The 23,927-nt window shown below is 47.1% G+C and overlaps 8 protein-coding genes across 8 annotated transcripts; 3 read left to right on the top strand and 5 right to left on the bottom strand.

Moving 5' to 3' along the window:
• Nucleotides 1–335: 335 nt before the first annotated feature.
• On the bottom strand, nt 336–2,161 carry Asppvi_009351 (O-acetylhomoserine aminocarboxypropyltransferase/cysteine synthase family protein; the record flags this gene model as incomplete). The annotated part of the gene is made up of 9 exons (XM_043305208.1): nt 336–440; nt 490–568; nt 656–670; nt 725–869; nt 940–1,363; nt 1,422–1,781; nt 1,848–1,931; nt 1,994–2,048; nt 2,109–2,161. The coding sequence occupies 9 exons, from the start codon at nt 2,159–2,161 to the stop codon at nt 336–338; spliced, it is 1,320 nt and encodes a 439-aa protein (XP_043161143.1).
• Nucleotides 2,162–3,268: 1,107 nt separating this feature from the next.
• Asppvi_009350 (cytochrome P450) lies at nt 3,269–4,776 on the top strand (the record flags this gene model as incomplete). The annotated part of the gene is made up of 3 exons (XM_043305207.1): nt 3,269–4,232; nt 4,295–4,558; nt 4,613–4,776. 3 exons carry the CDS (start codon nt 3,269–3,271, stop codon nt 4,774–4,776), a joined length of 1,392 nt encoding a protein of 463 aa, XP_043161142.1.
• Nucleotides 4,777–5,035: 259 nt separating this feature from the next.
• Nucleotides 5,036–5,946, bottom strand: Asppvi_009349 (uncharacterized protein; the record flags this gene model as incomplete). The annotated part of the gene is made up of 2 exons (XM_043305206.1): nt 5,036–5,792; nt 5,852–5,946. 2 exons carry the CDS (start codon nt 5,944–5,946, stop codon nt 5,036–5,038), a joined length of 852 nt encoding a protein of 283 aa, XP_043161141.1.
• Nucleotides 5,947–7,119: 1,173 nt separating this feature from the next.
• Asppvi_009348 (uncharacterized protein) lies at nt 7,120–8,491 on the top strand (the record flags this gene model as incomplete). Its single annotated transcript, XM_043305205.1, has 3 exons — nt 7,120–7,308; nt 7,390–7,530; nt 7,595–8,491. 3 exons carry the CDS (start codon nt 7,120–7,122, stop codon nt 8,489–8,491), a joined length of 1,227 nt encoding a protein of 408 aa, XP_043161140.1.
• A 4,970-nt stretch (nt 8,492–13,461) lies between these two features.
• Nucleotides 13,462–14,565, bottom strand: Asppvi_009347 (uncharacterized protein; the record flags this gene model as incomplete). Its single annotated transcript, XM_043305204.1, has 3 exons — nt 13,462–13,563; nt 13,684–14,369; nt 14,430–14,565. 3 exons carry the CDS (start codon nt 14,563–14,565, stop codon nt 13,462–13,464), a joined length of 924 nt encoding a protein of 307 aa, XP_043161139.1.
• Nucleotides 14,566–15,473: 908 nt separating this feature from the next.
• Nucleotides 15,474–16,611, bottom strand: Asppvi_009346 (aldo/keto reductase; the record flags this gene model as incomplete). Its single annotated transcript, XM_043305203.1, has 3 exons — nt 15,474–16,325; nt 16,390–16,540; nt 16,598–16,611. 3 exons carry the CDS (start codon nt 16,609–16,611, stop codon nt 15,474–15,476), a joined length of 1,017 nt encoding a protein of 338 aa, XP_043161138.1.
• A 1,165-nt stretch (nt 16,612–17,776) lies between these two features.
• Asppvi_009345 (uncharacterized protein) lies at nt 17,777–18,806 on the top strand (the record flags this gene model as incomplete). Its single annotated transcript, XM_043305202.1, has 2 exons — nt 17,777–17,792; nt 17,842–18,806. The coding sequence occupies 2 exons, from the start codon at nt 17,777–17,779 to the stop codon at nt 18,804–18,806; spliced, it is 981 nt and encodes a 326-aa protein (XP_043161137.1).
• A 702-nt stretch (nt 18,807–19,508) lies between these two features.
• On the bottom strand, nt 19,509–23,594 carry Asppvi_009344 (ABC transporter ATP-binding protein; the record flags this gene model as incomplete). Its single annotated transcript, XM_043305201.1, has 6 exons — nt 19,509–20,146; nt 20,173–20,918; nt 21,023–22,000; nt 22,099–22,471; nt 22,532–23,462; nt 23,541–23,594. The coding sequence occupies 6 exons, from the start codon at nt 23,592–23,594 to the stop codon at nt 19,509–19,511; spliced, it is 3,720 nt and encodes a 1,239-aa protein (XP_043161136.1).
• Nucleotides 23,595–23,927: the final 333 nt, after the last annotated feature.

Genomic DNA, 23,927 nt, shown 5'->3' with positions numbered 1-23,927 from the left:
ATTGAAATCCGGTAACATGACCTTTGAAGAGTAGATGCGTCGTCTGGTTTATATGAGGATTTCTATGATTCGCAATGGTCTCTGCTGACTTGCAGTCCTTTAAAAATTCTTGGTTAAAACATAAAGAGTTCTTGGAGCAAGCGATTGTTGATAGGAAATTCAAGTGAAGACATCACAAACTCTTCCATGTGCTCGGTTTAGGGTTTATTATTCACATCTCAGCTCGAATAGGACAATCTCCCTATACAGGTCGCAAAACAAGAATTGTTGTATTTTCCGGCGGATGAGTTCAATGAGGGAAATACAGTGAGCAAAAGTGATGATGTACGCTTGATCTACAGTCTACTCTTGGCTCCCCGATCTGCCGCTGCAAAAGCCTGTTCGAAATCGGCGATGATATCGGTGATATGTTCCAAGCCGACGGAGCATCGAATAAGGTCCTAATAAGCATTAACCCTAGACACCACATAAAAGCTGTCAGACACAAACCTCTGTGACACCACTTGCGATCCTTTCTTCCGGTTTTAGCTGCTCGTGCGTTGTTGACCACGGGTGTAAGGCAAGCGTCCTGTCCGCATTTGTTAGCAAGAATGGATCTGAGGCGAACGATCTGCATGAAGTGGAGACAAAATTAATGATTTTTATGGTTACTGACTTTGCATCTCCAACACTATAATATTGTTAGCCCCCAAACGTTAACTACGAAGGTCTTAGAGCAACCCACTTGCCGACGTGGCTGATCAACCGGAAGCTATCTAGGACTTTGGTCCCGGCTGCAGCGCCGCCCTTGATACCAAACGAGATCACTCCACCGAATCCCCTCTTGAAATATTTCTTGGCCAATTGATGAGATGGATGGTCTTCTAGGCCTAAAATCAAATTTAGTGAGCGCTATTTGATCATTTCGGGTGAATTTTTGAGGTAGGAGTGTTGTCATACCAGGATACGAAACCCAGGACACATGGTCATTATTCTGCAGCCAAGTTGCCAACGCCATGGCATTGCTGACATGCCTTTCCACTCGGATGGACAATGTTTCCAAGCCTTGAAGGAGTAAGAACGCAGCGAAAGGGTTCAGAGCGCAGCCCAAATCTCGAAGTATCTCAGTGCGCGCGCGAATCGCGAAGGCCAACCGGCCAAATGTTTCGTAGAATTTCATTCCATGGTAGCTAGGAGATGGTTCGTTGAAGTAGGGGAATTTCTTGGGATTTTTACCCCAGTCGAAATTGCCAGAGTCAACGACAACACCGGCGATAGTCGTCCCGTGGCCGCCAATCCATTTTGTGCAAGAGTGAGTGACAATATCTGCTCCATGTTCAAAGGGCCGAACCAGATAGCCTCCACAGCCAAATGTGTTGTCGACCTGACTAGTTGTGTCAGTGACGGATCAGATCACTATCGATATGACTTGGAGCGCTTACAATCAATGGAATGCCATTATCATGTGCCAATCTCGCAAAAGACTCGAAATCTGGGACGTTGTAGCGCGGATTTCCCATGCTTTCAATGTACAGAGCTTTTGTGTTTTCATCAATCAGTTTGGCGAAGTCGGCGGGATTGTCGCCATTGACAATTTTCACGGTGATGCCCAGATGCGGGAAGAAGTTCCGGAATTGATTGCTCGTTCCGCCATAGAGGAAGGATGTCGCGATGATGTTGTCGCCAGCTTTTGCAACCGTGGCGATGGCAAGGAACTGCGCCGAGTGTCCTGAGGAAGCAGCGACTGCGGCGACGCCACCTTCCAGCCTTGTGATTCGCCTCTCCAGCACATCAACAGTAGGCTGGAAGATAGAAGGTCAGCTTGAAATGACCTGTGATTTGAGGTTGAAAAATTGGGGATTTCTGACGTTCATCATCCGACTGTAGATATATCCCGGCTCTTTGAATTTGAAGAGGGCCGCACCATGTGCGGTGTCACGGAAGACATAGCTCTGTGCCCCAGAAGCCCATTAGCCATGTTCTCAATGCCACATAACTTGAAGTGAGTCCATACGCTGGTTGCTTGAATTGGAACTGCCAGCGCATTTGTTCCTGGATCTGGACGTTGACTGGAGCACAACCCGTCAGGCAAAATTCAGGTCAAACTAGAGAACTGAGCACCATCTTACCCAGCATGAAGCTGAAGAGTCTCGAATTTTGCATTCTCCAATCGACGCGGCATCTTGAAGATTCTTGCTTTTGGTATGGATAATGAAGCTAGTGTAAATGTTCACCAGATGCATCTCACTGCCCAGTTGCCAGCACTAGATTTGTAGAGTCCTCTCAATAACTGTGCGTATAACTTCAATAGCTAATCAGAATTGCACATTCCTTACTCCTTTTATCGGGGCGGCAAGATATCTATCTACTAGACTTGCTCTCAACCTTTAACCGTCCAGGGCACTACAGGGACGCCGAAGCCTGCTGCCGTCCGTATCATTACAAAACAATTTCAGTGACAATACATGTACCAAATTTCAGTACTATTATTAACGCCCTCATACATAATCTTTAAAACCGTAGTTTAGTTAACGACCGCATTCCAAATTCAAGCAATTAAGGGGCGGCACGTCCCGCCGAGCTTTGATGAGATATTTTCCTTTTCCGCGGACGCTAAAGAAGCTTATCTGCAGGGATTTATGAGCTGCAGTAGTCGCATACAGCCAAAAGCTGTCAACGCTATCAAGCGCAGATGTTACTGTAGCATGCCTTATTGGAGAGGTGTGCGTACGTGGCAAAATGTCGCAACCTGGAACGAATGTAGAGCCGATGATCGGAGTTTTGTATGAGACGAATTGATACAGGAATGCTATAGATGTCCCACTGTCGGTTTTGTTACATACCGCACTCTTGTTCGAGAGGTCATGTCGAGCTCGGAACCTTGAATGTCGTGATAAGGAAAGACACGAGGCCGACGTACAACTTGTGGGGCTTGCTCAGCTAGAAGATAATTATGGAGGAGCTTTGACAGCGTCTCGCTTGTTGGGCTCGAAAGGAGGAAAAGTCCTTGTCAACATGTGAATATTGTCGTCTCCAACACATGGAGAGGTAGGCAAGCATAGAGAAGGGCAAGTGTCATCCTTTGCCAGCGATCTTCACCAAGAAGATTTTACTCATTTGCCTGCATTTGTTCAACTGTCATTTATTGTGCCATACCTGAAAGTTTTCTCAAAAGATGATGATATCACAGAGTGTTGCAGTGCCTCTGGCACTCACCGTCCTTTATTATTTTCTTCAAGTATTTGTTCGAAGCCAGAACAGATCAAAGCTGGTCAACGAGCAAAATTGCATGCCACCAAAGCGCTACCACCAATCCGAGCGATTGATAGGATGGGGTCTGCTGAAAGAAAATTTCCACAACTCTAGAAAGAGGAAGATCCTGACTGCGGGAAGAGCCCGCTTCGAGAAATATGGCAATACATTCAGTTCGGTCATGGGCTTTGTCCACATTGTAGCAACTATCGAGCCGGAAAACGTAAAGGCTATTCTCTCTACAAAATTCAAGGATTTTGACCTGGGTACTCGGCGAGAGAAAGCATTCCAGCCACTCCTTGGGTACGGAATTTTCTGCACTGATGGAGCACGATGGGAGCATTCGCGCGCTCTGCTGCGACCAAGCTTTGCGCGATCCCGGGTCGCAGACTTTGGTTTGCTTGAGAGACATGTCGAAAAGCTTCTCCGTCTCATTCCTCGCGATGAATCGGTAGTGGACCTTCAGAAAATGTTCTTCGATTTCACCATGGATACTGCGAGCGAGTTCCTCGTGGGGACGTCGGTGGATCGACTGGGAAACCCAGACGACAAGGAGAGCCAGGCTTTTGTCGACGCCTTMAACTACGCCCAACGCTGCCTGATCGATCGAACGCGGTACGGTGCTTTCTTACCTTTCTACCGAAACAAGCAATTTGACGCAAGCGTTCGGATATGTCACCAATGGATCGACAAGTTCATTCACCAAAACCTCGAGTGTCGTGCGCAAGCTGGAAATGGAAAACAATCCGAGAGCTATAATTTCCTTGAAGAACTTTCCTGGAGATCTAGAAGTTCGGAGGATCTTCGTGACCAGTTACTCTGTGTGCTGTTAGCGGGAAGGGACACAACTGCTGGTCTAATAAGCAACGTCTTCTATTTTCTGGCACGCCACAAGGACGTTTTGCAACGATTACAAAGCGAAGTCGCGGCGCTTCAAGGCCGTCCACCTTCCTTCGTAGAGGTGAAGCAAATGAAATATCTCACCAGTGTCATCGATGAATGTAGGTAACGCTGATTTCAAATTGAGGTTTCCACAACGCTGATTACTCATGTGTGATCACAGGCCTCCGATTATACCCACTCGTGCCTTCCAACGCGCGAACTGCGAACAAAGACACGATTCTTCCTGTTGGTGGCGGTCCCGAGGGCAAGTCACCTGTCTTGATCAGGAAAGGCCAGATAGTTATGTATAATGTCTACTCTATGCATCGACGAAAGGACATTTATGGTCCAGACGCAGACCAGTTTAGGCCTGAACGCTGGGAAAAGCTTCGTCCCGGCTGGGCCTTTCTACCGTTTAACGGGGGTCCCCGTATATGCGTTGGACGTAAGTTTCTACAATCTAGAAAAAATGAGCTCCGATCTGACCTGATGGAAACAGAACAATACGCCTTGTCTGAGGTCTCTTACACCACAGTTCGAATCTTGCAAAACTTCAGTGGAATTGAAGCTGCAGATCATCGAGGTTGGGCGGAGGATCTGACCATCTCCTGCTGCAACTTCTATGGACTTCAGGTTAGAATGAAGCCAGCAGCTGAGACATGATTACTTCATAGAGTTTGCAACAAATAATATTCTTGCAAACATAGTTAAGATGAATGAAGGTGAATGGGTAGAGTTTCAATCAATCATCCTAAAACTAATCCACTGGATCTTAGATTTTAGATAGAAAATTGAGCGTATGCCCTTAGCCTGCAAGACAAACTACGTGAGAATTTTCAGAGATACTCTGGTCTTCTATGTGATGACCTACTAGCGGAAGAAGGTATTGAATTGAGTTTGTTAGAGACGATATGCTTAGATGCTAGTCATCGACTATGTCAGGTAAAACTTCTTTCCGGAATTCCAATATTGTCTTGTTCAGATATGGGGCTGCACTCGACAAAACAGCATCATGACCATCTGAACTTTCAATGATACACAGTCGACTATTTGGTATTGATTCTGCGAGTTCGCGCTGCTCCTGAATTGGATGGAGGATATCAGACGTTACCCCGATGACAAGTGTTGGCTGTTGTATCGTGGCAAGTGCATCCTGAACTGATTCATTTATAGATCGGCCGCGTCCAACATCATGTGTATCCATTTTCCTCGTGAGAGCGATGTAACAATTTGCATCAAATTGACGGGCGAAGGAGTCACTATCCTTGTGTGTGTCTGATGGCACCGGTAACATTTTTCCGGACGGCGACCCGTTATCGCTAGTGTTCCCAGAGGCCAATTCGGTGCCAAATGAGGAATACCTTGATCTCTCAACTGCTGATTTGCTTCGACGAGTTAACAAAGCGCACATTCCGGCCGCCCGGAGACCTCGAATCGGTGGCTTGCGCTGTGAATACCACCCGTCTTGGTAATCTTTGTCGCTGAAAATGCTTTGCCGCTGAGCCTCTGCCCAGGCAATCCCCCAGGCGCTCTGCGCCCCTGTGGCTGCAATGGGAACAATTGATCGCACAAAATCGCCTTGGAAAGCCCATTCAAGCGCATGCATACCACCCATGGAGTGTCCGACTGCCATGCAGACTTGTCGCACACCGAGCTTTTCGAGAACCATACAATGGATTCTAGAAGCCAGCTTAGTCCAAGACAGTTATACACACATAGCAAGTGGAAAGGATCCTACCTGACATCATCGCGAATCGTAGTCAGTGGAAACATTGGTCCCCTGGCTCCTTTGAACACGTTGCGCGGACTTGCGCTTCCAAATGGACTCCCCATCGTGTTTATACAGATGATAAAGAACTGTCGAACATCAAATGCATGGCCCTCATCCCCTAACAGGGCTGACCACCATGACGACACGTCCGTGTCGAGAAAGGCGGGATGACAAACAACAATACAATTGTTTCGCTCCCGAGAAATGCTACCCCAGGTCCTATATGCTATTGGCACATTTTGAAGAATGGCTCCGGACTCAAGCTGGAATGATGGGATAATCACGGTTTCTTGCTCCAAACCGTTGAGAGACCTTGGAGTCAGAGTTTCTCTCATGTGTCCGGAGCCCTCACCAGCATCCATGCGAATTGGCATTAAATTGTTGCTGAGTGTTTTGTTAACAGCATTAGCACAGAGAATTCGCTCCATGTCCTTTTTTCTCCGAAATACTACGATCTAAAGCCACGACTACCACCCGACTAGTTCGAGCAGAAAATGGAACATATGTCATGTGCATACAAAATGATAAGAGTTCATTCAGGGTCAATGCGATTAGTCGCGAGTCCAACTTCGAAGTCATCCCCGAAGAGTCGCATCGACAGTAACATTGAGCAACTGCCTCGAATAACTAGTCGATATAGCCTGTGGGTATGAGGGACCACATTACAAATTTTCCCCACTTTTCGACTCTTCTCTCCTCTCAGGGCTTACCGCATCGGCAAATCAGGTTTCTGTGTGTACAAGTGAGACGGCTGCCTGTGGCCGTAAAAGGCACGCACAACAGCGATGATATTTTACGCACTGCATTACTTACAGTATTACTTACCCGTCACGACGATAAATAATCGCCCGCGGTAATTTATATGTGGGTTGCGGGGCAATGCGGGAGCGGCCCGGCTTTCCGACGGTACACGGAACGTTATTGATAACGATCCGCCATCTTAGTGGTCGATGTCTGTGTTGTCGCCGTGGCGCTCAGGGACAACGTGAAACAGGTACGTGGTTTTCGAGCTGACAAAAAAGAAAATGTCTGACTCCGGACTGTCGGAAACGACTTGTGATAACGGTTCTAGGCAATATTTTATCCTAGAGATAGGCGTTCCCCGATGTCGGCCTTGAAAGTCGAGCTTCATGCGAGAATTGACCAGATGCAGATTCGCTACGTTCTCGTTCACAAAACTCGGATTTGGCGTTTGATGCTCTTCGAATGTTAAGCTGTTGTTCGCGCCATTCATCATGTCTCGCTATACAGAGCCGCTTGACCAGGACATTCCTTGGTCGCTATCCTCTTTGCAATTGCACGGCGATGACTTTCTAGGGGACACCCAAGATATTGCTCCTCCGCTCCATGTTTCCTCCACTTATAGATATCCAAAAAAGACCGAAGACTTAGTGCCACTCTGGGAACTGAAACTACCAGCTGAGGTGAGTCTCTACTCCAAAGTCTTAGATGAGCCAATCCGTTGTTCGCAATACTGATCGGATTTGCGATTACCAACACTGCAGAAATCGTCAAATCCGCAGTCACACATTTATTCCCGAATCTCGTCTCCGACCGGAACGAGACTTGAGCTGCTTCTTGAATACATCTTGAAAGGAAAGGTCGTCACATATGCGTCTGGTGTTTCAGCGTTCACCGCTCTTCTCGTATGTTCTTTTATTCTTAAAATAACATGAAGAGGACTAATGATAGTCTTTTGCTTCTTATCAGATTCTTCTCAACCCCAAGCGGCTATGCATGTCACCGGGTTACTCAGGATGTGAGAGTGCCTCTGGAATCATCAGCCGGCTCAGTGACATGAGAAGGCTGCCATTAGATTGCGACATATCGGAGCTCCAGGAAGGGGACCTCTTACATCTGGAAACACCTTTGAACCCCACGGGCGAAGTGCTCGAGATCAAGAAATACGTCGACAAAGCTCACTCTCGCGKCGCATTTGTCTCGGTCGATTGCTCTTTGGCACCTCCCGGACTTCAGGATCCTTTCGCCTGGGGTGCAGATATTGTGATGCACTCTGGCAGCAAGTATTTGGGTGGTCACAGCGATATCATTTATGGTGTGCTTGCGGTCCGACGCGATGATTGGTACACACAACTGTGGAAGGAACGGATTCACTTGGGTTCCATCATCGGTCAAATGGAGGCCTGGCTTGCCGTGCGAAGCCTGCGAACCCTGAATCTTCGTGTTGAGCGACAGACGAAAAATGCGGACGAGCTGGTCTGCTGGCTGTCGCAGCTCTTGACTGCGAATCCCGAGGAAAACAGTGACGCTCGGTTGGTACAGGCTGTTGTCGACGGGATGAAACATGCCAGTCTTCAGACGGAAGACATAGCTTGGATCAAACAACAAATGCCAAATGGCTGTGGGCCACTGTTCGCGATGATCATGAAGACTGAAGAACTTGCCAAGTCCTTGCCGTCAAAGCTCAGCATGTTCCACCATACATGCAGTTTCGGTGCTGTTGAAAGTCTAATTGAGTGGCGAAAGATTGCGGACAAGAAAGTTGACGGCAGGTTGCTCAAGGTCTCTGCTGGTATTGAACACATAGATGACCTGAAAAGAGACCTGCTCAATGGGTTTAATGCCATCATGAAAGATCAACATTGAATTTCATGCCGTGTTGTCTAAAGTTGAACTTGAGGCCTCAAAAGCCTCTTCGATAGAAGATGGGTATCACACATTTGTACTCTCTGTTAGAGTTATTGCAGCAATAATCAAACTGGGGCCCACAATGTATATTCCTTGCAGTAATTCCCTTGATTGCCCAGTGCAATTACACCCTTCTCCGTCAACTACTTGCAGCACGGCTGAACATCAATATTGCACGACCCAGTTATTTCAACAAAACAATTACTTCTTACTTCTGGATCACTAACCTAGCAGGTCGCGTGGTTACAGCAATAGCGACTCATGGACTTATTGAAGTTGCCAGCGTGGGCAAGATCGTTAGTGAGGCTGCAAAATTGCTGTCGGATCCAGCTGGTGCTCTCATTGCCAAAGCCTCAGTGCGGGACAATAACTTTCAGTCAAGGGCACTTCTTTCAAATAAGAATAATTTACTATAGGTTGCTACTAGTGCTACGCTGCATCGAACACCACACTGAGAGGCTAAACATTAGTACTCTTCCGGATTCAATCTTGTGCAAAACGCTGCGGAAACCATCATAGAGATGCGAATCTATGATGATCAGAAGTTTTACCAAAGAATAAAGGATACCTTGCAGCCTTCCGTCGCGTCACTTATTCTGAGAAATCTGAGAACAGCAGCATCTCGTCTACACCTCTCCTTGCGTCGAACGACTGCCGAATTTTAAGGTTATGCGGTGAAAGAGCTTGAGTTTGCCATGGATAAGGAAAAGAATAATAAAGATTTTATTCAAAGGTGCGTTGAAAGGGATGGACAAGCATTATGCTGGACTAGTCAGCGGCTTCTTAAAGACCCTGAGCCTGTGGCGCTTGCTCTCTAAACAGAGTATAACCTCTATAAATGTATTCAGTACACTGTTAGGGAAGTTAAAAGATACTTCCAGTATCCAGAAACGCGCTTTACTTTTACTAATAACATTTTTGAAAACCGATCCCCAACAGCTCTTGGGATGGATCAGATTGGACCATAGGGTGTTTACATGAATTAGTTCTATTTAAGACTAAAGGGAGTTTAAACTAGCAGCTCTCAAGGCCAATGAAGATATTATCTTTGGAGCAACACCAGATATGCTGACCAACAGAGACTTTACACTTAAGGCTATACAGCTACCCACGCAAATTACATGCTAGTGGCTGATAGTCTCAAGAACAACCAGGACTTTCACCTAGAGCGTTGCAGACTCCACGCGAATGCCATATTCAATATCTTACCAGTTCACCGTGAATTCACTTTGGACGCTCTTAGGGTAATTCAGCTGTTATCAAATTATCCCCTGATAATTTTATTAGTGATCCTAAGTTCTTGTTAGCTGCATTACGCAAGAATATAGAATATTACTCTGAGTATGATACTAGGTATCTCAAGGATAAGTTGGAAGCGACGAGTCCAGCATGGATAATGGTAATTATGAAATTTACTGAGGCAACTTTTTCCTTACAGCTGGTTAAGCCTGAGAGGGACAACCCCTTATATGCAGAACCAGAACTAGATGTAAATCCATTAATGCTGGAGCATGCAGGTCCTTTAATTATGACTGACTTCAGGTTGTGCTTGAAAACTGTGAAGAAAAATAGTAAGGCACTTGCTTTTATGTCTATAGAATTGAAGTATAATCCAAATTTTATGACCGAGCTGGGTAAGATGTGAGGAGAGCAGTCAATTGTGGAAAATGAACAGGGCTTGGCTGATTAAGCAAAAGCCCACTGACAAGCGCAGATTTACGTAACCAGACTGCCATAACGTAATTCCCAGGTCAGCCGCCCACCCGGGTAAGCCGCCCACCCCTCATCCGATTTCGACGCGTTCGAATGTTGAATCTATCCAAACACCTACCATGCCACCAAAATCGCGTCAAATCTCTGGGAATCTAGTTGAACAAGAGGGAAGGATCCAACTAGCAATATCTGCTTTGAAAAAAGGTCAAATTTCAAGCATTTGCTGCGCTGCGAAGACATTCAACATACCTAAATCTACCCTCCGCGGCCGCCTCAATGGATGCCAATATTAAATCAAAAAACGCGGCCATAATCACCGACTATCTCTTACACAGGAAGAATCATTGGTAGAATGGATACTATCTAGGGATCTGCGTGGAGTTCCCCCTAGGCCATCTCATGTATAAGAGATGGCCAATATCCTTCTCCAGGCAGATAATCCCTCTGGATTTAAACCTATTAGTAAGAACTGGGTATCTACCTTTACTAATCAGCGTGAGGAGATCAAAACTCAATATACTTGATGATATAATTATAGCTAAGCTTAATATAAGGATCCAAAGATTATTAAGGGGTGGTTTAACTACCTATAAAAGATCCAGATGCAATATGGTATTTCCTATAAAGATATCTATAATTTTAATAAAACTAGCTTCACTATAGGCTTAATTACAACTACTAAGGTAGTTATAAGAGCTAATATGCCTGGGAAGCCTCATCTTATTTAGCTAGGTAATCAGGAATGGGTTATAATAATTAAATATATTAATATAACTGGCTGGGTGCTTCCTTCATGTATAATCTTCAAGGGGAAGGTTTATATTAAAGGATGGTATTAAGATTAAACTCTACTACCTAATTAGAGAATTAAAGTTAGTTAAAATAGATGGATAATGGATAAGATAGGCCTTTAATAGCTTTAGAAGGTCTTTATCCCTGTAATAACTAGCTATACAGTTAGAAGATATCATCTACTTATCTTAGATAGCTATAGAAGCTATCTAACACCTAGTTTTAATAAAGCCTACAAGGATAATAATATTATTACTATCTACATACCTCCTTATTCTTCTTATCTTCTATAATCACTAGATGTTGGTTGTTTTGGCCCATTAAAGCATGCTTATAGATACCTTATTAAGGAGAAGACGCGCTTAGGATACAACTATATTAATAAGTTTAACTTCCTTTAAGTATATCCAGTAGCTTATCTAGAGGTCTTTATACCTCTAAATATCCAGAATGGCTTCGCGGCAGCTAGAATCCACCCTTTAAAGCCAGAGAGGGTGCTTAAGAAGCTAAATATCTCTGTATCTACCCCTACCCCCCCTCTAAGCTACATAAGTCAATTAACCAGCTCCTCATAGCTTACTATACCTCATACACTTCAGCAATTATAAAAGCAAGCATCCTTAGTTAAAAAGCTCCTAAAATAATGATCTCAAAGTCCTTCAACACCTTCAAAACTAGCTATCCAGCAGCTTATCAAGGATTGCGAGATAGCTATGCATAGTGCAGCTCTACTAGCAAAGGAAAATCATGATTTACACGCAGCCAATGAGAAGGAGAAGCAGAAATTAAAGAGATCTAGACACCAGATAACTCCTAATGAAGGACTCTGCATCCAGGAAGCTAGGGATCTTATCCAGGCAAGAAATAGGAGAGATAGGGGTATATCCATTGATTCTGCACCTTTACCATTAGAACCAATTAAACACGCGCCACCAAGGTGTACTAATTACTTCATTATAGGGCATATTAGAACTAGATGCCCTACACGCCCTACTAGCTAGATCTAATAAAAATATATTGTTTTGGTTGATTTGGATGGCTTCAAACATTCAAACGCGTCAAAATCGGATGAGGGGTGGGCGGCTTACCCGGGTGGGCGGCTGACCTGGGAATTACGTTAACTACTGTAATTTACCGCTGTTCTGGTCTCTATATTAATGAACATCGCGATGTCACCATATCCCTTACGAAATTATAGGAAATTCGTCTGTATATAGAATACTTGGTATGGTAATTGTTAAATCCGATCAGATTTAGTGGCTTTGGGGCTCTTAGTAGTTAATTCTAGTAGAAGTTGTGGTTGATGTTGTGTATGAAGTGAGAAATATATATTTTACACCTAGTACTCCTCTACCATCCTGATCAACATGTCTTTAAATATATTTCAACAGCCACCATTGGAATCAAACAGGCCAATTAGAAGATTATTTAGGAATACTAATATTTTGATGCTATTTACAATCAGTTTATCATATATTTACTCTGTATATTGTGTGTTTATCCTTTGAGAGTGACGAGACTATATACTTGGGGACACCGGTAAAATCAGATTGAGTCCAAAGTCGGGCTGGAACCTCAATGATGGGCGTTATCCATTGGGACTTCCCAAGCAGAGAAAATAAGAGCGGAGACCCTCTGTTCAGATCAGAGCCCTCGCTCGGAACACGTACCTAAAAATCGGTATAGCGTAGATAGCCGCATTTTTTAAGTGGATAGCCTCAGCTAGATCCCAAAGACCAGACCAACACAGATTAATGCAGTCTCAGATTTTGCATTCTCCAGTCCACACAGCGTCTTGAAGATCCTTACTTTTGTTATAGATAATGAAGACTGTATAAGAGTTCACCAGATACATCTCACTGCCCAGTTACTGGCACTAGATTTATAGAGTCCTCTTAATAACTATATATATAACTTTAATAGCTGATCAGAACTACACATTCCTTCCTCTGTTTATCAGGGCGGCAAGATATATATCTACTAGACTTGCTCTCAACCTTTAACCATCCAGGCCACTACAGGCCCGTTGAGTTTTGTTCAAACGTGCCATGTGATGAATGGCTTTCATCCTCTATTGCAGACCCTCAAACAGTCCAGAAAACTACTGAAACAACCTCGGTGCATGGTACGGCTCTCATTGAGCGAATATAGCTCGCCGCTGCTGGTTGACACCTTATCAATCAGAAGCCCGAAGATGCACCACCGATCTGCCCTTGAAAAAAGGCTTCTTTTAAACTTTGCCTACGCTGGAGGCGGCACTGGTGATAGATTTCACGCCTCTTGGCAAAATGTAGAAAGAAGTTGTGCTATTTTCCTTTTCATGAAATGTTACAGACAAACTAGGGAGGGCCGGGCTCGGTGTGATCTTCCTTAAATGCTCCTCCCTCTGCAAAGGGTTCAACCATTGATACTTTTTTCCCCTCTCAGAGGCCCGAGTTTTCCAACCTGAACCTCAAAGTTTCAAATGCAGCATTGTCGGCAATGGAAGTTGACGGATTCTGTCCGTCGGGTGTATTCGCTTGGATCTAGGATAGGAATTAGTTCCCAGCGATCATGAGAGAAAGGGGGAGGGGGGTTGGAAAGGGAAGCGAAATGAAAAATATCTATGCTGGAAGCCAATTCCTAGATGACTCAAGATAACATACCAGAGCTTTCGTATACGGCATTGAGAGGCCTTTCACATTGACATAGTGCGCGTAACCGGCTTCCCAGATCGGTCGTATGGGTGTCATTCCTGACGATGAAATGACCGACCACGGGCCTCCTAACAGGTCTGCATCACATCGGACGAAACTCTCGTCGTATGGTACGGATCCTCCCATCAAATACTTGGCGGTATATTCCAAGCCAGACAAGAGCCTGTTGTCCAACTCCGCAAATAGGTCTTGGGGGTCGTACTGGTTTGTCGTTATCTGAAATGCCTCTACTAGGTTGCCAAGCCCGAGTTGAGTGTGTTGTTGATCTCGGCCGCTCTCTGAAGCTTGACCAGTAGGCGAAATGGTTCCTGATAGATTGGCACACGACGAATAGAGGATTAACTCTTTAGCATAGTTGTATAGTGTGGTGTTCTCCGTAAAAACCGCTGCAGCGAGCATAAATTTCTCCCCACTCGTGCCCCAGTTTGCTTCAAAGGGGTATGCTACAGCTGCTGTCGTGTTGGTAAGGGATGCAGGAGGTACCAGGATATCCTGTACCATTGTTGAAAACGCAGAAACGGAATCACTTGTCCAGCCGTTGGGATAAGACGACGATGGGTATGTGTAGCGGATAATTTCTGCCGCGTTAACAAGCTGGCTTCCAGAGAGGGCAGCCGCGAGTTGACCGTCAGTGCCTACGACACGTTACTTTCTCACTTTTGGTAGCATCAAACGCGCCTTAATGGGTGCCATACCATTTACCACTTTCAAGGTTCTACCCCAAGCGTCCAAGATCTGTGTCGCCTTGGCAGCATAATCCTCATTTGCAGTGATATACCACATGAGCGCTAACTGTAGCGCGGCTGTGCTATCACTCGCAAATTGGTCCATGCACACTATCAAGCTTGCATTTTTATCTCTGGTGACGACAGGACATGCCGCTGTAAACGAGTATGATAATGAAGAGTGTGAGTCTGCAGAAAATGCTTGGTATGCAGCATACCAAGGTTGACTCTGAGATCCAACAAGGGATCTCATACGATTCAGATCGGCCGTAGTGTGAAGAATGCCAGGATGGACCCACGCTGCAGTCAGGGCTGCAAAAGTGGTGATGTACAAACCTAGTAAGATGAGCATTTTGAACAGCAAGGACCCCTTTGACTAGAGAATAGTTGACAAAGTGCAGAAAACCCCCCAGCTGAGATCTTTTCTGAAGCAAGGGGCAGCCTAAATTAGAAGGCTTTATAGAGAAATCACGCGGGGTGTCTCCGTGCGAAAGTGAAGGCTCGCAGCAGGACCCATTTGGCGCTGAGATTAAGGTTCAGCGGCATGAAACTTGAAACGTCGACGGGAGACTTGGAGAGACTTCGGCTCGGTGCCCTAACAGAAATCTTATTAATATGCGGAGCAATTACCGGAAGAGCGAGAGTTCTGCGGAAACCGAATTTAGTTGGAATCAATTTATCCATCTCAATGATCTGCAGACCGTTATGCTTTTTCATCGCGAGGATTTTAGAATTATTGGAAGGTTTCCGGAAATTGGTCCGGTCCTTCTGTGAAAAGGTTGGTTTCGTGGAAGGTTGTCAGCGATTCCTCTTTGCTATCTCCTACCGTAGATTCAAACGTATGTAAAAACACTTCTGGTATTATGGCTCTCGACTGCATGACTGTCTTGGATGACCAGGCAAGCAAAACATAAAGGTGAGTTCCCGAGCAACTAATCGCTTGCTAGTAGTAAATTACTACTCCATACGCTGCAATAATCCCAGAACATGTCCAGCGGTTATCGCTTGTCACAATCAATACACAACTGGTTTTGGTCGGTATGGATCTTCTAGATACTTGACCTCATCATCTGATAATTGGAACGTTACAGCTTGAACTGCGTCATCAATGCGCGACGTGCTTCCTAGACCGGTGATCGGACACAGTCCTTTGCGGAGGCACCAGGCCAGAGCGACAATCGCCATCTTGACACCTCTCTTGGCCGCAACTTCAGTCACTCGGTCCACCACCTCCTTGTCTTCGAGAGTCTCGTGGCTTCGAACCAGGCGCTGGAGTAGCTTATCCGTCTGCTCGCGAGCAGTCTCTCTCTCTGTCCATGGATGGGCCAGCACACCACGTGCGAGGGGACTCCATGGTAGAATTCCAACTCCACTATCCTGGCAGAAGGGAATCATTTCTCGCTCCTCCTCGCGATAGAGGAGATTATAATAGTTTTGCATAGAGATAAATTTGTGCCACCCATTCTGCTCCGCTATGTTCTGCAGCTTCTGAAACTCCCATGTCGCCATCGAGCTTGCTCCGAGATACCGCACTTGGCCGCTTTCGACCACGTCGTTCAATGCCTTCATTGTTTCCATGAGGCTGACATCACGGTCTAGTCGGTGGATCTGCAGGACGTCAATGTATGTACCCAGCCTTTCCATACTCTCCGCGACAGCGGAAATGATGTGTTTGCGTGACAAGCCAACTCTGTTTACCAAGCCTTGTTTCTTTTTGTCCATCAAAGCCGCGATAGGACTCTGGCCGTCCGGGTCAAGCGCATAAAAGATCTTGGTCAGGATCACCACCTGTTCTCGAGGTATGTTGTAGACACGCAGGGCCTTGCCAATAATCTCTTCTGACCGACCGTTGGAGTACGCATCAGCCTGCGATCGAGAAAGCAATCAATGTCAAGAACTCCCCAAGGAAAGCCAAAGCTGATGAGGCTACCGTATCCCAAGTATTGATGCCCATGTCGTAGGCATGCTTCAGTAAAGGCAACGCAGCCTCCTCATTCAGGATCCATTCCTGCCAGCGTGGAGACCCGTAGCTGGCTGTCCCGAGGATAATCTTCGACACGTAAAGGCCCGAGTCGCCTACTCTATGGCGGCCACGTGCGTTAGCAACACATTGAGACTCTTTAGAGATCGAACCCTACCTTGTGTATTCCATCTTGTTGTCTTTTATCACAAATGTTGGATTGATGATCCAAAGTTCTTTTGGCGTCCCTTAATTTATTATCTTTCTGCTTACGTCCAAACACACTCAGGTGGAGCGGGTATGCGGACGATCTTCCGGACTTCAGCCCGGCTTCAATGAATACAGACTGAACAATATTTAAGTAACAAAGCTTGATGGAACTTGCGCAAGAACGGCACTTGTACTAGTAGTCATTTGTAATTCACATCCAGAAATCTACTTAGTCTCACAATGGATCATCCTCTTATCGTTGTCATTTTTGCATGTGACCAGCGCCGCACTGCTTACGTCTTGCCGCCACTATCCCAACGAACCATGCTTGCCATCAGTTAAGGACTGGGACCAGCTGAATCAAACTATATCGGGCCGGCTCATCCAGATTGTCCTGCTTGGTCAATTATGTCGTATCCCGATTTCAACAATAGCACCTGTGCAGCCCTGCGGCCTGAAATGGACCTTCCTAATATCTAGTAAAAATGCCCTCACGGTTGTCCTGCCCTTCTTCTCGGTATTGTCATTAAATAGGTGTCAAGTGATCGCACCCCTGCCGGCATTATGGTGCCCCCTTCACTAATAACAGTTGCAACTTTTAAACCCCAGAAACCGATCCCTGCCAACCGGGGAATTATGCCCGCTACGCTAAAGCTGTCGAGGAAGTGGCGGATATCACCGCCGGCATCAAGAGGCTGGGCTTGTCTCTTTAGTGGAATGGTTTTCCTTGAGTGATATGAAGATGCCAGGAGGTAGAATGATTATTTCCAGCTAGAGTTTATCAATCTAGCTGAAGGTGAGAAGCAAAGAGAGGTATATGTGAAAGTCTGGCCGTACCAATAGGCTTTTATTATACATGACTTTGCGTCTTTATATTCATGTTTGCCAGGATCAAGTATTCTTGATGGATCCATCTCCTGATTGAACAGACGTCTAGAAGTCAGGCAGCGCTAGCAAATGAAAAAATCCAAAGGCTTTGCCAGGCCTAAACCAGAACTGATTAGCGGCCTTTTTTCCGCGTGTGACTATTGAAGAATGGAAGGACACGTTTCACTCAACATGACAAGCCCCACACGGGATCCATATCATTTAATCAGAGATACAAGCAATTCCAAACAACTGGCCAAGCAAACCGTTATCAAGCATCATGGTACTTCTATCAGGTTGGTCATCTCCAGGCCCTTGGCGAGCGCCCCGCTGACTTGGCTGCAGGGGACTCCACTGTCAAGAACGCTACTTTCCGTTTCCTCGACTTGCCCTTTGAGTTACGCAGGATGATAATCCAATCTACAATCAATATCCATCGCCCTAGACCTAGATCACCTAGTAGCCGCCGTGTTGGGCGGTCGGGATTGGAGACAGACCAGTACGACTTCACCATCAGCGGCGCGGGTCTCAGATGCCAGTTCCTCACCCCACTTAGCTTGAGCTTGGTGAATAAGCAGGTGCGCCAGGAAGTGCTGTCTATCATCTTCCAAAATGCTACCGCATGCGTCCATGTCCAGATTCCAACATATGGCCCGTTCAGCGACGTCGCTGCCTCGGTGCCCAGAATCATTCACACCCTCAATACCTATCCTCAGCTGCTGGGACTGGCCCAAGACATTGTAGTAATCGTTGACGCGGAAAAGCCCTACTCTCATACTCTATTCCAAAAACTGGACAGCGGATTGTGGGCTCTGGTACGGAATGACACGTTGCGTCTTTTGACGATGATTTCACTTGCAGTCCCCACTGTCGCTTTCCTTCATGCAGCTGGATGGGCTCACCGGACTGGTCCTTTTCATAGGAACAGGGATGCTGCCATCCATGCTCTTATTGACACCATTATGCAAGGCGTTGAGAGCCACAAGCAGCTGAAAATCATCCTACGTCTGGACAACTTGTATCTGCAAGATCTCAAGATCATGCTCAGATTACTTCACATGCCAGCTAGCACCGTTACATTGGAGGAGTGGTGGCTCTACTGGTCGACATCGGACGAGCTTGAGGAAGCTAGAGATGACTATGAGGCTACTTATAAGCGCTTTGTCCAAAAAGCTGCTGAGGAATCCGGGCAGACTCGCCTCTTAACTGTCTGTCCATTATCAGATACGTTTGAAATAGATGAAACCGACGACGGTGATAGCCGAGGCATCAAGTATATTGGAAAGAGGCGAAGGGTCTGGGTGCGGTAAGGGTCAGAGTCGTCAATCATCCTAAATGTCAGCGACGCCGCTAGGTTGTGAATTGTAATGAAAGGGAACGGCAGCTTCAAGTGGCGCTTTATCCACCTGAGATGGCGCTCCTGGGCACGCAGTCCGCCTACACTTTGTGCGGGCATTAACGTCATAGGCAATGTCCTTGCGGAGGCTTCGAGGGACGGTAGACCGGTTAATATCAATACTACTGTTCTAACTTGATGGTTCGTCTGCACAATGCCCACCTAGAGGGGATTAATTTTACAGATACGCGGTAGATCAATTGATATCAGAGAATATCTTTTGTCCCTCTCTTCCAATCCACTAGAAACGAGGTCCTTGATGATATAGCCACAGCATTATCACTTTACTAGACTTACACAATAAATACTCTTCAGGAATATACTGCTCGGTGTGAATTTAAACTGACTGACCCATTCTAGTTGAGAAATTTTCAGAATCTGAGAAAGCTGGTCAATGTCTTCCTGAGCAAGTTTCAAAATGACGTGCTTCGAATATTGATCAATACACAGTAATAAGTATCCACCCGCCCAACTGGCCCAGTTGGCACATAAACCCTGGCCCTAAACTGCCGATACTGTAAAAGGGCCTCTGGCTAATTGCCACAACCAGTACCAATGGCACGGATGCTAAGACTGTGCCACGAGTCCGTTTGAAAGCCTTTTTGGGCCGAGGACATCACGAGCCAACTGCTTGGTTCAGGGCGTTGATACGGTAACTCTCACTACGCTCCATCAGCTGCGCGTGTGTGCCTTGATCAACGCACCGCCCATTCTCAATTAGAAAGATCACATCCGCCTTGCGGATAGTGTATAACCGATGCGCAATGGCAATGATGGTCATATGTTTCGCAGCCTTCTCAAGACCATCCTGAAGCAAGCGCTCGGATTCCGCATCCAGAGCACTTGTCGACTCATCCAGAATCAGGAGCTGAGGCTTACGAACAAGCGCCCGCGCAATGGCTAACCGCTGCTTCTGCCCTCCCGAAAGCCGGCCGCCATTTGGCCCACAGGCTGTGTCATATCCATCAGGTAACTGCATGATCGTGTCGTGGATGTTGGCCGATTTGCATGCTTCCTCGAGTTCCATCTGGGAGACAGTTTGGCCGGGTCTCGCACCGAGGGTCAGGTTGAATCGGATGGTACCGTCGAACATGACACTCTGCTGCGGGACGTAGGCAATAGCATGACGGAAAGAGGTATCTCCGTACGCGATGTTATGCCCGTCTACCTCAACTGTTCCCGACTCGGGGGTGTACAGGCGCTCAACGAGCGAGATGATCGTTGACTTGCCAGCACCACTTGGCCCGACAAGCGCTGCAAATTGCCCAGGTTGAATGCACAGATCCAGTCCGTGCAAAACCCGGGTATCTGGCCGTGCGGGATATGTGAAGAAGACCTTCTTGAAGACGACGTAACGCCCCCGGCCGATGACCGTGCCTTCTCACTAGCTACCGTGGCTTCGACGTCCCACACCGGAGCGAGAGGCGCAGAAAGCCTCTTCGTCGATCCCATGTCCAGCAGGTTCAGTAGTCGTCGTGTAGCCTGGAGTGCGCGCGAGACATCTGGCACGAGGGCGAATGCCTGCCCCCATAGCTGTGAACTGACGAGGAGGGCGAGTTGCACGATGAAGAACTGGGTTTGAGTGTACTCGCCTGCGATAATACGCGTTGATCCCCACCAGTAGGCCAGCGCATAGAGGAAGTTACTCAGACCATAACCGACAGCCAACCACAGATTGGCCCAGGCACTGTGCTTCGTGATTTGGCGCATGGGACCCTTAAGTGAGCGCTTGTATGTGGCAAGAATCTCGTGCTCCAGTGAAAGCGACAAGACCGTCTTGATGGAGTTGACGGCCTCAATGGTGATGGTGTTGGAGTTTGCGAAAGCTTCTAGATGTTCCTCCTCAAACCTGGCTAATGTGGTGACACGCATGTAACCAGCACCCAGGAGCAGCGGTACAACTGAGAGACATACTATCGCAATCTTCCAGGCAATAATATGTGTCATGGTGATAGTAGCGATAAGACTGACAAACATTGACAGGATCGTGCAAACCACGGAGCCGGTCAGGCCACCAAGGGCGGTGCTGTCCTTTGTAATAAGTCCAAGAAGAAAAGATTGTTTCTGGTATTTTGTTTCGTGCCATACCAGATCCTGTTCAAGAATGAACAGCAGAGTGAGTATACGCACCTTATAGACAACTGCTCAGCCACCCAGCCAAAGAGAGACCAGCTGAGAAAATTGGCTATGAATTCAATGACAGCGAGAAGGAAAAATAGAAGCCCAAATAACTGACCCGCATGACGGATAGAGCTAGGTTCTGCACAGTAACTGAGCTTGCTGACAACATTACCAAAGATCACAGCAGACCCACAATATGTGCCACCAATAACGACCGCTCCAACAGTTGCGATGACCAGCACGAACGAGTACGGCCGGAACAGGGCACCCACCGACCGAGCATTTGACGAGAACGTGCGTTCTCCCCCGACTCCTTGGTCTGCTGGGCTCCGGTTCCCGGCATGAGGTACACCAGCGAAGGTCGATGCCTCAAGGGCCACGGAATTGTCGTAGATCTCTTCTGTAGAACACTTCGAAACCGCAGAGGTTATATCGTTACCCTCAAGGCCCCCGTTCATGTTGAGGTTCTGAAGACGAATGAGCTCAGCGTACGCGCCATTGGCATTAATAAGTTCCTGGTGTGTTCCTTGCTCTAGCAGCTTGCCCTGGCGCATAACAATGATACTGTCTGCATTCTTGATAGCCGACAGCCGGTGAGCAATTGTGATCACAGTTCGTCCGGCTGCCAGTTTGTCTAAAGCCTGCCGAATCCGCAATTCCGAGGCCGAATCGAGGGAGGAAGTAGCCTCATCAAGGATGAGGATACGTGGATCCTTGACCAACGCACGAGCCAGCGAGATACGCTGCTTCTGTCCGCCGCTAATAAGATGACCCTGGGCACCGACTGAGGTCCCGAACCCTTCCGGTAAGCGTTCAATGAACTCGATTGCATCAGCCAGTACAGCAGCGTTAAGCGTCAGTTCGACGATTTCCCGGACATGGTCACCATGCTCTTGGGAGGCTGCCGCCAAGACTTGGCCATCTCGGACTGCAGCCGCAACTTTGGCAAGGACATCGCTCATTAGTGCCGACCGCAGGTGCTCATGCCTGGTTAAGTTGATAAGACCAAGGGCAATGTTTTCCAGGATTGATCGGTTCAGAAGGCATGGACCTGCTGTACGAGACTGATATGACTTCGAACTGACCTAGCGCTCAGCTCTTTGAGGTCGTGGCCATCCAAAAGCACAGTGCCCTCGTCTGCATCGTAGAATCGGGTGATCAGTCCGGCGACTGTGAATTTACCACTGCCGGAAAGACCAACGATGGCAGTCTGCTGACCAGCTGGGCACAAAAAAGACAGATTTTGCAGCACGGACTTATCAGGACGACATGGGAAGGCGAAATGAACATTGCGCAGCTCTACCTTTCCTGAAACATCTGCAAGTATACGACCAGTATCTTTGGCAGTGCCTTCAATAATCGCAGGCCGGTTTATATCAGCCTCCAACGTAGCAAAAGCTACGGATGCGGCATCAAAGCTTCTCAAGTATGGTGCAGCTTGGCTGAGAACCAAGGACGCTGGAGCAATTGCTTTAGTACAGCTTCCGTAATTGACAGAGCCAGGGGAGATCAACGTACCGTCTATGAGAATCAGAATGACAGTGAGAGTGTCTCCAACGGTAATGCCACCGTTATTCAGTGTATTCAACTCTACAGCGCTGGCAATCTGTCGGGATCCTTGCCAGAAAGCAAGTGCATTCGCCGAGAAAGCAATGAAATACAAAAGACCAGCCTGCAATGCCATAGTCACGGATTTCCATACACCGGCCCACTGAGCTGGCGTCAGGACTTCAACAAATTTCTCTTCCAAGCGTGCATTAGCGGAGAAGGCGTGCACAACCATTATATTTGAGATTGCCTCTAAAGCGGCTGATGATGCCTTGGCCATGGTGTTCATTGAGTGTCCAACATACTTTTGCACAAAGTATCCACCACCTAGCGCCATGATGAGGTACGCGGGGGTGAGAGATACGAGCATGCCAGCAAGCTTCGGATTCTTAATAAAGGCTACGACATATGCGGTGACGAAGAAAGACACACTGCTGATCACAATGCCGACCTTCTCGTTCGTACCCTGCTGCACGACAGATACCTCGTCTGTGATGCGTGCAGACATCTCACCAGCGGGCAAGTTGTCAAAGAATGCCGCGTCTTGCCGTAAAATGGCGCTGAAATATGCTTCGCGTATGCGCTGAGCCAATCTCTCACTAAAAACGTTCCAACAAAAAGTGTGGATATAAATGAGTGCAAAGTAGGCGATCCCGACATAAACAATCAGAAGTATCTTGGAGTTGATTCCATCCTGGTAGGATGCGGCAGTGGAGGGGTCGAGCTCGCAGATAGCAGAGTTCAATCCGTTGACTAGCTGTCCAAAGACAATTGACATGATAGGGAACGGGACTCCAGATGCAACAGCAGCAAGGAAGCCAACGAGCAGGATAATTAAATCCGTCGACGACGGGACAGCATAGAACAACAGACGGCCGAACGAGGTGGCGCGGCGCCAGATCTGGAGAAAGCAGATGTCTCGATAAGCTTCAAAGCATCATACACAGCCGAATGGCTCGAAAGGAGGAATAGAACGTACGCTTGGCTTCGCTGATGCTTTTACCTCCGTAGATGCTTCCGATTTGGCAGCCATGATGGTACACACTTTGTTCTTTCTCTATCCGTGGGGTCTCCGAAAGATCTAATAGAAAGTTGCAGGAAAATACGAGCAAGGAAGCGTCTGTAAGTATAGCTAGCATTCTGTTGCCAAACCGTATACCCGCCGCTGCCGCCTCCTTTTGGGTAAGATCATTGCGACCACAGAGGAGCATCTCTCCACAAGATCCTTACGTTTCTTTTCGAGATGCTAAGCCGGTATCGGAAACATTTCGAGCCAGACCCGGTATTTTATATCAGTCTGGATGCTATTATATCACGCCAACGGTGGCCCCGGGTTGGGGCCGGGGGCATGCTGTTGATCCGACGT

The sequence above is a fragment of the Aspergillus pseudoviridinutans genome (assembly GCF_018340605.1).
Source record: "Aspergillus pseudoviridinutans IFM 55266 DNA, scaffold_7, whole genome shotgun sequence".
Taxonomy (NCBI): Eukaryota; Fungi; Ascomycota; class Eurotiomycetes; order Eurotiales; family Aspergillaceae; genus Aspergillus; species Aspergillus pseudoviridinutans.
The sequence above is the reverse complement of the archived record's forward strand: the minus strand, read 5'-3'. Positions and strand labels throughout refer to the sequence as shown.